Source organism: Bidens hawaiensis, unplaced genomic scaffold, assembly GCF_021521415.1.
Source record: "Bidens hawaiensis isolate Kalapana, Puna unplaced genomic scaffold, B.hawaiensis_p1.1 tig00001521_1, whole genome shotgun sequence".
Classification (NCBI taxonomy): Eukaryota; Viridiplantae; Streptophyta; class Magnoliopsida; order Asterales; family Asteraceae; genus Bidens; species Bidens hawaiensis.
In genome coordinates this window covers 4,025,775-4,038,456 of record NW_027491087.1, presented here as the reverse complement: position 1 = coordinate 4,038,456, position 12,682 = coordinate 4,025,775, and the positions used below count along the sequence as shown (strand labels likewise).

General features: G+C 36.5%; 1 protein-coding gene across 1 annotated transcript; it reads left to right on the top strand.

The window, feature by feature from the left end:
- Nucleotides 1-9,492: 9,492 nt before the first annotated feature.
- On the top strand, nt 9,493-12,162 carry LOC143584435 (uncharacterized). Its single transcript, XM_077066496.1, has 3 exons — nt 9,493-9,827; nt 10,469-10,824; nt 10,900-12,162. The coding sequence occupies exons 2-3, from the start codon at nt 10,732-10,734 to the stop codon at nt 11,518-11,520; spliced, it is 714 nt and encodes a 237-aa protein (XP_076922611.1). The 5' UTR covers nt 9,493-9,827; nt 10,469-10,731; the 3' UTR covers nt 11,521-12,162.
- The last annotated feature ends 520 nt before the right edge of the window (nt 12,163-12,682 follow it).

Below are 12,682 nucleotides of genomic sequence, written 5' to 3'. Positions count from 1 at the left end.
GGGGGCTCACTCTCCAATAGCCCAACTCTGGATTCCAAACGTTCATACTCCTGCAGTATGGAATCAATTCCAGACTTCACCTCTTTCTTCAATTCTTCAGCGAGGTTAGATGAGGAAGGTAAGTTTTTTCTCCAAAGTGGACACAAGAGACTCCAGTCTCACATAATCATTATGTCGTTCAGCTCTTTGAAGAGCTTCCTGTGAGAGCAGTTAGTCTCGCAGTTAGCTCCTGACTATCAACTAGTTTTTGGAGGTTCTCAATCCACTGCCTTTGGCTCTCAATAGGAGCCCTATCCAACTCCCTATTTTCTTCCAACTTGGTCACCCGTGTAGCCAATTCATCCCTTTCTTGCACCCTTCTTTCATTCACACTTTGTTGATCTTTGAAAAACTTTATCATGAGATGTTCCTACTTAACTCTCAAATCATGTGAGACCTCCAGGGCCTTAATCCTATCGAGGATAGGATCTTGGAAGATTGGTGGTTGCCTTGACATTCCTTGGGCAATGGGTTTGGGTGTAAGGATGGTTGAGTGTGTGGATTGAGTGGTGGTTTGAGTAGGCATAGTAATGGTTTGGGTTGGTAGAGTTGAATGTGTGAGTATAGGTAGACTGATGGTTTGGGTTTTTATGGTTGGGGTTATGAGTTGGGTTGTTGGTGAGGAATGAAAAGTGGAATCCCAGTGCGATGGATGTTTTATTGGTGAGGTTAGGGCTAGAGGTGCACAAACCGGTTTAAAACTCAAAACTGGTTCGGTTTGATCAACAAAAGTCAAAACCAGTTTATGATCGGTTTCGGTTCGGGTTGAAACTGGATTCTTACCATGTTACGATCGGTTTCGGTTCGGGTTTTGATCGGTTTTGGTTCGGGTTTTGACTAGTTTTTGTCCGGTTTTGGTCGGTTTCAGTTCGGTTAACCGGTTTGAAACGGGTTTTGGTGGAGAAAACTAATAACCGGTTCCAAACCTCCGGTTTCAATCGGTTCCAAACCGGTTTCTACATAATCGGTTTCAAACCGGTTGGGTTTTGGTTCAATTTTCTGGTCGGTTTGGTTAACCGGTTTGTTTGCCCACCTCTAGTTAGGGCAAAGGTTGGGGATCCTAAGGTTTGGGTAGGTGGGGGTGAAGATATGGTTTGGGTTGGTTGTCTAGTGATTGTAGGTGTGGGGTTGAATAATGGATGGAAGGGCATTGAGGTTGTTTCGGGTAAGTCGGGTAAGGTGGATCCTAGTAAGGGTTGGTCTCTATGTGTATGTGATAGTTCGGGAGGGGTTACTGGTTCATCTCGGAGGCTAGGCTAAGGGGAATGGATTTGGTCTTAGCAATGGTTTTGGCTTTTGTTACCTTAACTGTTTTTCTTTCATAACAGCTAGAGTTCGGGTTAAGGCCTCGGTTGTTCCTACATATGGATTTGGTTCGGGGGTAGCGAAGGTGTCAATAGGAATGGAAGATGTTGAAGGAAAAATTACCTTAAGAGATAAAAGCATCTTTCCCTGAGCTGAATTCTGGGTGTCAGCTAGCTTCTTCAGCCGCTTAAGAGGTCTAGCAGGTTCATCAGCAGAAGAACCACCCGTAGAAGGCTTGCTGGCAGCCTTCCTCTTCTTCACCACTTCCAATATCCGATCATGAAGCTTCTTTGTTCTATGTCCCCATTCGACTTCCGTATCCATCTCAGTGGCCTCATCATCACCACCTTCAACATTATCTCTATCACCACCTTCACCGTCATCTTCATCACTATCATCCTCATCTTCACCCTCAACTTCTTCATCATTAGGCTTAGTCTCAGCAAACAAGCCAAATTTATGTCCTAGGGTCTCAGCTTGATATGCATAGCCACTTCTGACAGGTGGTTTCAACATTGTCTTGAAGACGGTCTGACGAACCATCTTAGCGTTGTAGGGCTCAGCAGAAGGCAATTCATTACCTTGCTTGTCAAACTTTTTCGGATACATTGGTCTTGGTACATCGGGCATTTTGATCCAGAATCATTTGAACAAAGCGAGGATATAATCCTTGTCTCTTCTTTGATAAAACATTTCCCTGCATACATTTGAAAAAACCACATGGAGTGGTTGAACTGGGTCTGCTTAGTAAGAGCAGCCATAACTGCAACCCACTCTAGCCTTAATTTATCAAATCCACCCATTTTATCAAAGAGACAGTTTGTTGTGACATGAAAAAGAAATTTCCAGTAAGGCATAAAATGTCTCTTTTCACATATAGTCTAAGTGGAATCATACCCAATATCACTCACGTATTCCTCCAAATCATCTTTGTTGATTTTATCAAACCAATTATTAGCAACATCCTTGATGTTCAATGAGCTCCTCAGGTGCTCTTCTTTAATGATTAACTTCCGGCATGCCACTTTAGTTGTAACAACATCTCCATCTTTGATAGTTTTTGCATTGGTCCAGAACCGTTGATCCAACAACTGTGTATGTCAGGGTTGGCTGTTATAGCATGCATCAAAGGACATTGCCGAAGTCCTTTGATCATTGAAGTGAATACTTTATGCTTTCTCTTCCTCGGTTAATCCAAGGGACAATACATGTTGTGATGCTGAAATAGACGTATAGAACAAACAATAAGGACTTGTGTACTACAATAAGATATGTATAAATTACCTATAAACATTTGTTAAGTCAAAAGAGATCAAACTGAAGTGAATCGAGTCTAAATGTTTGAAGTAATCAACAGAAGATATAACCGATCGATTGTGGGTAAAACTAACTTAGAATGAATCAAATTTTGATAAAGTATAAACGAATCGAATCTTATAGACTAAACGAATCGAAATTCAGGAAGGAGCCAAGAAGTTCAAACGAATCGAATCCAAAAACAAATCGAATCGAATGTGGGTTCCATTAGGTTGGTTTAAGGAGTCGATTCGATTTGTTTGCACCAGTCGATTAGATTAGTCTGAAAGCAAACGACTCGATTAGTTTGCACCATTCGATTAGATTAGTCTGAAGGCAAATGATTCTATTAGTTTGAACCAATCGATTAGATTAGTATACACTAGTCGATTCGATTCCCTTAGATTCATCAAAACCTTTTATCTCAGATTCGATTCATTCAAATTTTCCACATATGAGACTTAACAAGTTATTATTTGGGAGAACATTCTAATCGAACCTAAGCCATGATCGATTCGATTTGTCAACCAACATACTCAGATTTTAACCCAAAATATGACCAGGTCCAAAACTCGATTCCTTTCAACCTCGGGCTCTATTATCTCCGAAGCCCTTGTCTGAAATATTTCAGACACAAATTCATACAATTTCTGGGTTAATTTAACCCAAAACCACCCGTAACCCTAGAAAATTTAAGAACTGTACAATCTAATGTAAAAACACAATTAAATTTGTCCAAGAGTTGTTCAAAATGTTAACATTAAAGATACAATAATTATTTTATCAAACTACCAATATGTAAAGACCAAAACAATTCTCCAACGGCTCCGTTTCAAGCCATCAAGAACAAAAGGAAAAGGAAACACAGATGTGTAGCAAATATTAATAATTTACTGGAGGAGATGGTTTCATATTTGATGAAAATCAAATGTGAATCAACTTGTTTGAAAGACTTATTGTTGTAAAGGAAGCGGGGTCGGCTGAGTTAGGTTTAAAGAGAGAGAGAGTTGAGAGGATAAGGATAAGTATGTGAGAATAAACTGAAATATATTTGGAAGTTTTCCTTATATAGGATGTCACACCGCGGAAATGCCGGGTCGTGAGCTGATTGCTCACAGCTCCTAAAGTACTATCATGCAATAAATTAAAGTGACAATATCTATTTATTCAAATTAAATATTCCAACAATTCCAAACAAAATAAAGTACATAATCCAAAAATAAAGCAACAAGACAATTAATAATTCAAATTTAACTAAGTCTTGATAATATCTCTTTTAACACAAAAACCCTTAATCCTTCAACAATTCCTGATATCAATTCACACGATGATCTGCATATGCGTATAAAATACAAATAATTTTGTCAACACAAGGTTTAGTGAGTAAAACACCACTAAATTTGACATACAATATAATATATAAAAGAAAATGCAAATTGTTCCTGTGAGATAAACAATTTAGCCAATGAGCAAATAATTGGTGTCGGTAGTACCGTTGTCTTGGGAAGTGGGCATTGGCTACTACGACGGCCGTATAATCATAATATTACTGTAATTATGATGGATCTCTTCGAATGCGGTAAATTAAGCAAATGAACATATAGCAAGTTAGACATTAAACTGATATACCCACAAAGATTAAACAGTTGCAATTGTGAATACTATATAATAGGTAAATAAATAAGATACGCATATGTCCCCAAAAGGATTAAAAATAAGTAAAAAGGGAAGTGAAATACTCACCTTATCAAATAAGCAAGGTGATAATGATTTGATAAGAAAAAGAGGTAGATCACGCTCTTCAGGAATTACCGACGAGAAATCCTAATAGAGAATAGTTGATGAAATAAATATAATTGAATAGCGAATTGAGATTTGGAACTTTGATGATTGTGTATTCTTGCAAAAATTAAATATTACATAAATTTATTATAAACTTTATTCTTTTTCTTTATTTAACAAGTTTTTAACATATAATATATTTTTAATTACACATGTTCATAATTATTATTAAAATACTTATATAAATATATATTTATAACATATATAAAAGGATTGTTTTATCCATTTAGTTTAAATATACTTAATGTATTTATAATATTTTTATTTATTAAAAATATTTATTATCAAGATTATAAATAAATTTATACTATATTTATATATACAAAATATATATATATACACACATATATATACATACATACGCTCTTAGTAAAGATTTGGAAAAACAATACGTTACACGTGTCCGTTTTAGTAAAATAAAGTTTATTTATCATTTTCTATTATTAATATTAATTGTTTAATAATTAAAAAAATTAGAAAATTAACCTAAAAAGACGGGCTGGGGACTCGAACTGGCGACCCGGCCGTGCCCAAGTGTTTAAACAAAGGTGCACCAGCCATCTGGGTTGGTGGCTAACTCGTTTATAACCAAGAAACGATAATTTAAATATTAACAGAACAAGAAACCCAAATCGCATAACGCTAATATTATCAATTGATTGATTCCGTTATCGTTTATCCAATTAATCTTGCAGTTTATGTTTACTGATCAAATACAAACTAGAAACAACAATTAATTACCCGATACAAAGTTATATGGAGAGTTAATTGGTACGAACATCGGTCGTCAAGAACAATAACAAAAGCACAAACGAACAACAATGTTAATTTAATTGGATTAAGGGGTTTTGACGACGATGGTATACTGATCGTATCTGTAGGTTTAATTGAATTATGATGTTCGTTATAATGTATATTGATTAACGAGTTAGGTCGGTTTTGTATTTTGAGCAATACGTATCATATTAGATCGATTATACCTAAGTGAGAGTGTCGGTGTGCCGATTATGGCAAGATTAACAAAGCCTTTGATTCAATTTCCAAGTTTATGTAGAAGATTAGGGTCCAAGACAAAGATTTGGGTATCCGGGTATGCAATAAGGGTTACGGGTATGGGTATATTGATGGGTTAAGGGGTTTGATTGATTATAATAAGCAGAAGTTGCAAATTGGTCCTTGGATTATAGGCATGGAAACAATAAGGGGTTAAAGTTGAGTTTATGGTTGAAATTGTATATATTTGAAAGTTGATTATATATTAAGTAAATAAAAAAATAATATTAAAATAACTAGTTAACTCGATAATTGCGGTATTGTATTGATAGAATAACCCGAACATAGAAGTGGGTCGGGTAATGATTACAAAGTAATAATGAGAAAACCCGAATTGATACAGTATCCCCTACTTTTGGAAATTTCGTCCAGAAATTAGAGAATACTTGAACACAATTGTTAAATTTTGAAGAAAGGAAAAAATTTAAATAAAATTTAAAACTTATCATAACATAGAACTTTGAATAGTCAAAACAACACTCAAAATGAAAATCCGATAAGGACACTTATATATAGGATGTAGAAGCGGCGTATTTACCTTGTCCTTATCATCTTTACATATGGTTCTCCTTCGTTTTCTCAACTACTTACGAACCTATATTATGACACCCAATGTTCGTATTATGATTTCCATGCCAGGACTTGGGTAATTACGTGTCGACGCGTAATTACTTAGATCGTCGGATGGTCCACATAAATCGTTCCATTGTGTGGGTTACAAAATATTTGAAAGACATGATTTTGAGAAAAACAAAAGTTTTAAGGAGTTTTAATTATAGGAAAGCACCAATGTATAAAACATTTCAAAAGTTGCAGTGGATTTAAATAAAACAAATAAATTTTTAAAACATCGTTTAACGTATAAGTCTTGAAAGTTGTAAAGGGATAACTCATTAATAGTTAAGATTAATAAAATGGTTGTGATGGATGAAGTTAAGAAAATAAGATAGAAGTAGGCTTTAATAAACAATCTACATGAATAAAGAAACTTTATTCATGAGGTAAAATATGCAAAAGATAAGTAATTCGAATTGAAATAATCCAAGGCCATAAAAAGGCGTTACAATTAATAATTGGGAAGAGACAACATAAACTAAGTTAGGATGAGAAAATCAGCAAGAGTATTCGGAGTCCTTGAGTAGCTTAGGTGGTGTGACTTAAAGCACCTTGAGGAGTTGCAGTTACGAGAGCTTGAGCATTCGAGGTAGATTGACTTGGAAGAGCTTGGATCGGTTGGGCTTGAAGGGGTTGCACGATTGGGGCTTGGTTAGAGTATGTTTGGTAAACTTAAGCTTGCGGGTGCGGAGTTTGATAAAGTTGGGTTAGTTAAGGTTGATCTTGATTGATGAGGGGAGCTTGGAGGACATGGGGTTGATGGGTTTGAACTTGGTGAGCATGGTAAAGTAGTAGGGTTCAGTTATAGCTTGATCTTGGTGAGCATGAATAAGTTGAGGGCACATATTGTGGAGATGATTTGGGTCTCCACAATGGTAACAAGGATCGGTATTAGGAACACCGGGTTGAGCATGTGGGGCGGCTTGTGCATTATGCGGGACACGGTAAGTGTTAGCAAGGTGAGCGTAACAGTTGCATTGGGTGCACAGTCGGCAAAGGGGTTGAGCAGGGAGATGACGGTTACATTTAGCACATAAAGGGTGAGGTCCGGCCTAGGCTCTTTTGTTCGTGGAAGTTTAGTTTTGGTTAGGAGGAGGTTGGTCATTGAGTTGGTTAACGACATAGTTTTAATGGTTGGATTTACGCTTGTTGTTGTGGTAACTGTTGTTGTTGGAAGCAGGCTTGGGTTCGACTTTAGAATCAATGGATGAGTTGGTTTCGGTCTTGGCAGGATTAGGCTTGGAATCCTTTCGGGACAAGATTCCATCCCTAACATGACTGTCGGTGAGGGAAGCAGCTAGTTCCATAGCCTCACCGATGGTTAAGGGGTCACGACTCACCACGACATCACGGAAAATGTTTAGTAAACCGCGAATGTATTTTTGAATGCCGCGATTCTTGGGGGTTACAAGGTGAGGTACGATATGGATATGCTCACGGAAGCGGTTAGAATAGGTGGAGTTATCCCCACCGATTTGCTTGAGCTCCCAAAACTCAGCCTCAAGCCTTTGCAGTTCATGATCGGAGCAAAATTCTTTCTTCTTAGCCTCTTTGAGGTCCTCGGTCCTCCTAAGGCATGGCTACAACCAAATCAGCTCCTTTGTCGGCTTTCAAGGCATTCCACCATGTGATAGCTCGGTCCTCGAAAACGCTCGAGTCGAACTTAGTCCGTTTGGCGTCCGGACATTCACAGTGGATGAACACATTTCCATCTTCTCGAACCATTGCAGTAGTTTGGTGGCATATTCCTCACCATGAAAACAGGCAGGTTTGGTACTCAAAAAGTTTCGAAAGTCATAATTGTTTGGAGCAGCAGATGTACTAGAAGCATTCGAGTTGAGGCTCTAGATTTGGGTTATGATAGTGGGCATAACAGCAGTAAACTCTTTGGTGATCCCAGCAGAGAAACAACGATCGTGAGAACCAGATGAACGTTGATGATGAAAGTGGTTTCTTAGTGAAGACATTCTATGAAGAATAAAGGTAAAAGACTGTAAGATAAGGGGTACATTGCGTAAATACTTATGAGATGATGTAGTCAATACGATTAATGTGTGATAACTAGATGATGAGATGAGGTCAGTTTTAAAGTTAAAATTAATTTGATTAAGTTAACTTAACAAACAACTAAAGAAACATAATTTGTGTGTTGGCCTCCCATGAGCTATCCATGGCAGTTTGAATGGCCCAAAGAACTAACGAATAAAATCCCATGAGCGTTACATGACATTTTAACTGTACCAACTAGTTAACAAATTATCAATACAAGAGAGTTGGATGGCCCATGAGCGTTACATGACATTTTAACTGTACCAACTAAATAACGAACTAACGAGATAAAAAATGAGTAGTTGGAGTATCCCGTGAATCACCACGTATGATCAACTCCAACAAAAACATAATGTTTAAAATAAATTGAGAAATGTCTAGTAGGAGTGCCCATGGGTTCCATGGATTTTTCACCCAACTAACCATTTAAATAAGAAAACACAATAATCAGAAAGGACCGAATTTAGCCATGAATCATCGTGAACTCGGGTTAAAAACAATTTGCAACCGCTAATGCAGTTACGGTTGACAGCATATGGTGTCGGTCATATGATAGTTGTGTCCCGCTTTAGCCTATAAGATCGAGTACTGTGGTCAGGTTATCCTCTAGGTAAGGAATATCGTCTTACCCTGGGTTCTCAAAACTAGTTTGCCAATGCCCGACTCATAGTTCCCTCCCCCTTCCAGTTACTACAGGACTTGTCACACAACCTAACCCAAGGTGAAAGAGTAAAAACAACACTAGGGAATTCTTAAGGAATTTCCCAAAAATAAAAGGCAATCCACATGATTTAAATTAATTAAGAAAAATTATCTTTGAGGTTGAGGCATAGCCTCGAAGTTGTGTGTGTGTGCATGACAATATAATAATAAACAATAATTAAATAATATCTAAGAAAGCTGTAACAAATAATTTGAACACAAAAGGCAATTAGATAAGCGCGTATGGGGCTCCTAAGCATGTTACTAAGACACCACTAACGACCTATCTTAAACCTTCATCTTTGATACCAATATGACACACCCCAACCTAAGGCGGAAATGTTGGGGCGTGAGCTGTCTCAAGGTACTATCATGCAATAACTTAAAGTGACAATATCTATTTACTCAAATTAAATATTCCAACAATTCCAAACAAAATAAAGTACATAATCCAAAAATAAAGCAGCAAGGCAATTAATAATTCAAATTTAACCAACACCTTGTTCCAAAGATTATTAAAGGAAGGAAAAGAAAAGGTTTGGAAGGAATTGATGAAATTTTGGTGTTCCTGATTTATTTCTTTGGAAAGAAAGGAAAAGGTTGGGTTTTTAGTGTTAATGTCTTTCCTACCAAATTGGAAGGTTTTGAAGAGAAAGGAACAGAGAAACATCACAATCATACTGTAGTTCCATTTTTACCCTCAACATATGGCGGGATTATCTTCCACATCCCGCCAAGTCTTCAGCCCATCTCTACCATCTTCCATCATCTCTCCTATCACAATTCTCTCAATTCATACTTGTACCTTTTTCCATAACCTTGAGCATGAACATGTACCAGAATGTGAAGTATTAACATAATTTCTCCTTGTAACCTGCCTCACCATGTCTTCTTCTCAACACCCCAAGCAACCCTTCATTCATCAGGTATTATCATTTTCTTCTAACACTTTGTTTTGATTTTACATGTTATTCGATTGTAGCAATTGAGTTAATAAGTATGGTTTCTTTTGTGTTGAGTTAGTAAGCTTGCTAAAAGAATTTTGAAGTAATTGACAATAATGATATGCACCAAAACAACTTTTAATCTCTATTTGTTGTACATACTTTCTATTACCAAGGCACCTGAAACCCATTATAGAACTTTTTTTAAAAGTATATAAAAATAATTATAAACTTGTATAAACTGACTGATAGATAGATAACGAGCCAAGCTCGGAGAAATAACACACGAGCCGAGCTCGAGCTTTAAAAGAGTAACTCGAAACGGCCGAGGTCAAACCGGTCATCGATTTGGTAGGGGTGTTCATGGTTCGGTTTCAAACCGTGAAACCGCCCAAACCGGTCATCGGTTTGGTTTGTGTTTTTAACTTTTGGTCGTCGGTTTAAAAATTTTCAAACCGTAACGAACGGTTTGGTTCACGGTTTATACCAAAAACCGTCGTATAAAACCGAACCAAACCTTAAGTTTAGCAATATATTTGAGATTTTGTTATATATTTTATAATACTAATTTTTAGTTATCTATATTATAGGTATGATATCCATTTATTTTTGTTATTATGTAGAAAGTCAAAATGAGCAAACAAGAAGACATTGCAACCACAGGTAAGAAGGAACATCTCAAGTGGACAGAGATGATGGATGATGCATTCATTCAAGCGATGATAACACAAAAAGATAAGGGCAATAGGATAAACGGGTCGTTTACCCCACACGCATACACTAATATGATTGAGGAGTTAACTACAAAGCTTCAAATTCCTTTTACCAAAAGTCATTTGATGCATCGTTTAAAAACATTGAAAGGCCATTTTACCAATGGTACGATATGTTTCAAGGAATTTCATTGAGTGGTTTCTCATGGAATTCTGAGACTCAACTAATTGAGGCAGAGGACGAAGTATGGGATAAATTAACAGATGTAAGCGTTTTAGTTGTTTCCTTAAATAGTTACCTGATCGATTATAATACTAATTATCTTTATTTTGTTAAATAGTCAAAGCCTGATGCTATAATGTTGAAGATGAAAAAAGTGTCAAACTACAATGAAATGCTAGAACTATTTGCAAGGGATAGGGTATCTGGAGCACATTCTGAAACCGCTAAAGAAAGAAATGCTCGATTGCAGAAGAATGACAACATTAGAGTAGAAACAATTGCTGAATTGGATGACTTACTAGCTTCTAAAGAAGTGACTTTGGAGAACCAATGCATTTTTGATGATGATATTCAAGTTTTAGATTCTATGGTTTCTCCACCCAAGCCGTCTTCAAATGCGAAAAAATGTAAAAGTAAAAAAAGAAAACTAGAACAAGAAGATGAAGCTGAAGCGTTTAACTCGAAGCTTGTGAATTGCCTTGACTATGTGGCTAATGCTATTTCAGAAGGCAATAAAATATTGGCAGAAACGAACGAAATATTTGATCGAGCTTATCATCGTGAGTTTACAGGTGAGCAAATTTGTAACGAATTGGAGCCAATGGGTTTGGAACCTAATGAAATACCGGACGCTTTAATTTATTTGGCTAACAATCAAGCAAAAGCAAGGATATTATTTAGTTGTCCTCTTCAAATGTGCGTGGGCATATTGAAAGGTATAATGAAGGATGGTAAGTAAGCAAGTTTAGGAAATGGTGTCATCTTTAGATGCCGTGTGTTTTTTTGGTAATTCAGGCAAAGATGACACTGTTAGTAGATGTTGGTTGTGTATTTAATAATGTTATTAGTTGTCATCTTTAGATGCCATGTGTTTTTTTTGTTATTCAGGCAAAGATGATATTGTAAGTTGTTATGGATCTTGTGAACATTTATCTTTTGGTTATGTTGAAGTGATTACTTTTATGTATTTTTTGATTCTTGGCTTTGATCTGTTTTTTGGGGTTGATAGTGTTAACAAGCACATACTGTAATTTATGTTTCTTGTGAATTGTGATTCTAGTGCAGCTAATTTTGGCCCATAAATGGTGTGTGCAGCAGATTATGTCTGCTGATCTAATGGATAAATTTAAGTTTTTGTGTAGTAATATTACCAATATGACATGTTATTTAAAAAAATTTAAGTTTTTGTGTATATGTTGATATTGTCTTCTGATCTCATGGATAAATGAACAAGTATATGAAAAATTAACAAGAGTTTTTTGTGATCCTAGTAGTACAGTGCAACAACCAACAGGTATTAGTGCAGAAAAAATGCAAACGGTTCTTGCCACAAAGACTTGGGCCCGTTCCCGCATAATCGGTTTAAAGACCGAACCGACCCATTTGTAAAACGTCCAGTTCCGGGTTTAATATATCTTGCAAAGCAGTTCCGGTCCGGAGGCCCGTTGCACAGTCCTAGTTAGGAAGTTGAATTTGGGGTTGGATTTGAAAGTGAAACCGGAGGTTAAGGATCCTGATGTTGTTGAAAGGTGCCCGAATAATCGATACATGAGGGTAAACAGATTTTGCAATAATCAGTTCTAATGTATAGATAAACAGATTTTGCTTCTGATTATCTGTTTATTTATGGCCAAATATTTAGTTTCATGTCAATTACTAGCTGCAACAAACTTGTTCCTCACTTCTATGCTTTTGTGAAAAAGTCATTACTAGTCTTCAAATTTCAGAATTTGTTTAAAACGTAGCATCCATTTGTCTGGTTATTAAAGTTTATATGCTTGTTACAACTATAAACTGGTATGTGCTTGATCAAAAATACATAATGGTGTTATTCCAGAATATGGATGTGTGATCTTGGTCCTTGTTTGTTGCAGGATATAAACTATAGAGCCTGCTGGTCT

What these genes read in the sequence shown, in the direction of transcription:
- LOC143584435 (XM_077066496.1), top strand. Translation starts at nt 10,732, where the DNA reads ATGTTTCAAGGAATTTCATTGAGTGGTTTCTCATGGAATTCTGAGACT. An exon ending in TATGGGATAAATTAACAGAT is followed by an intron (nt 10,825 to 10,899) that starts GTAAGCGTTTTA and finishes TTTGTTAAATAG; the next exon opens with TCAAAGCCTGATGCTATAAT.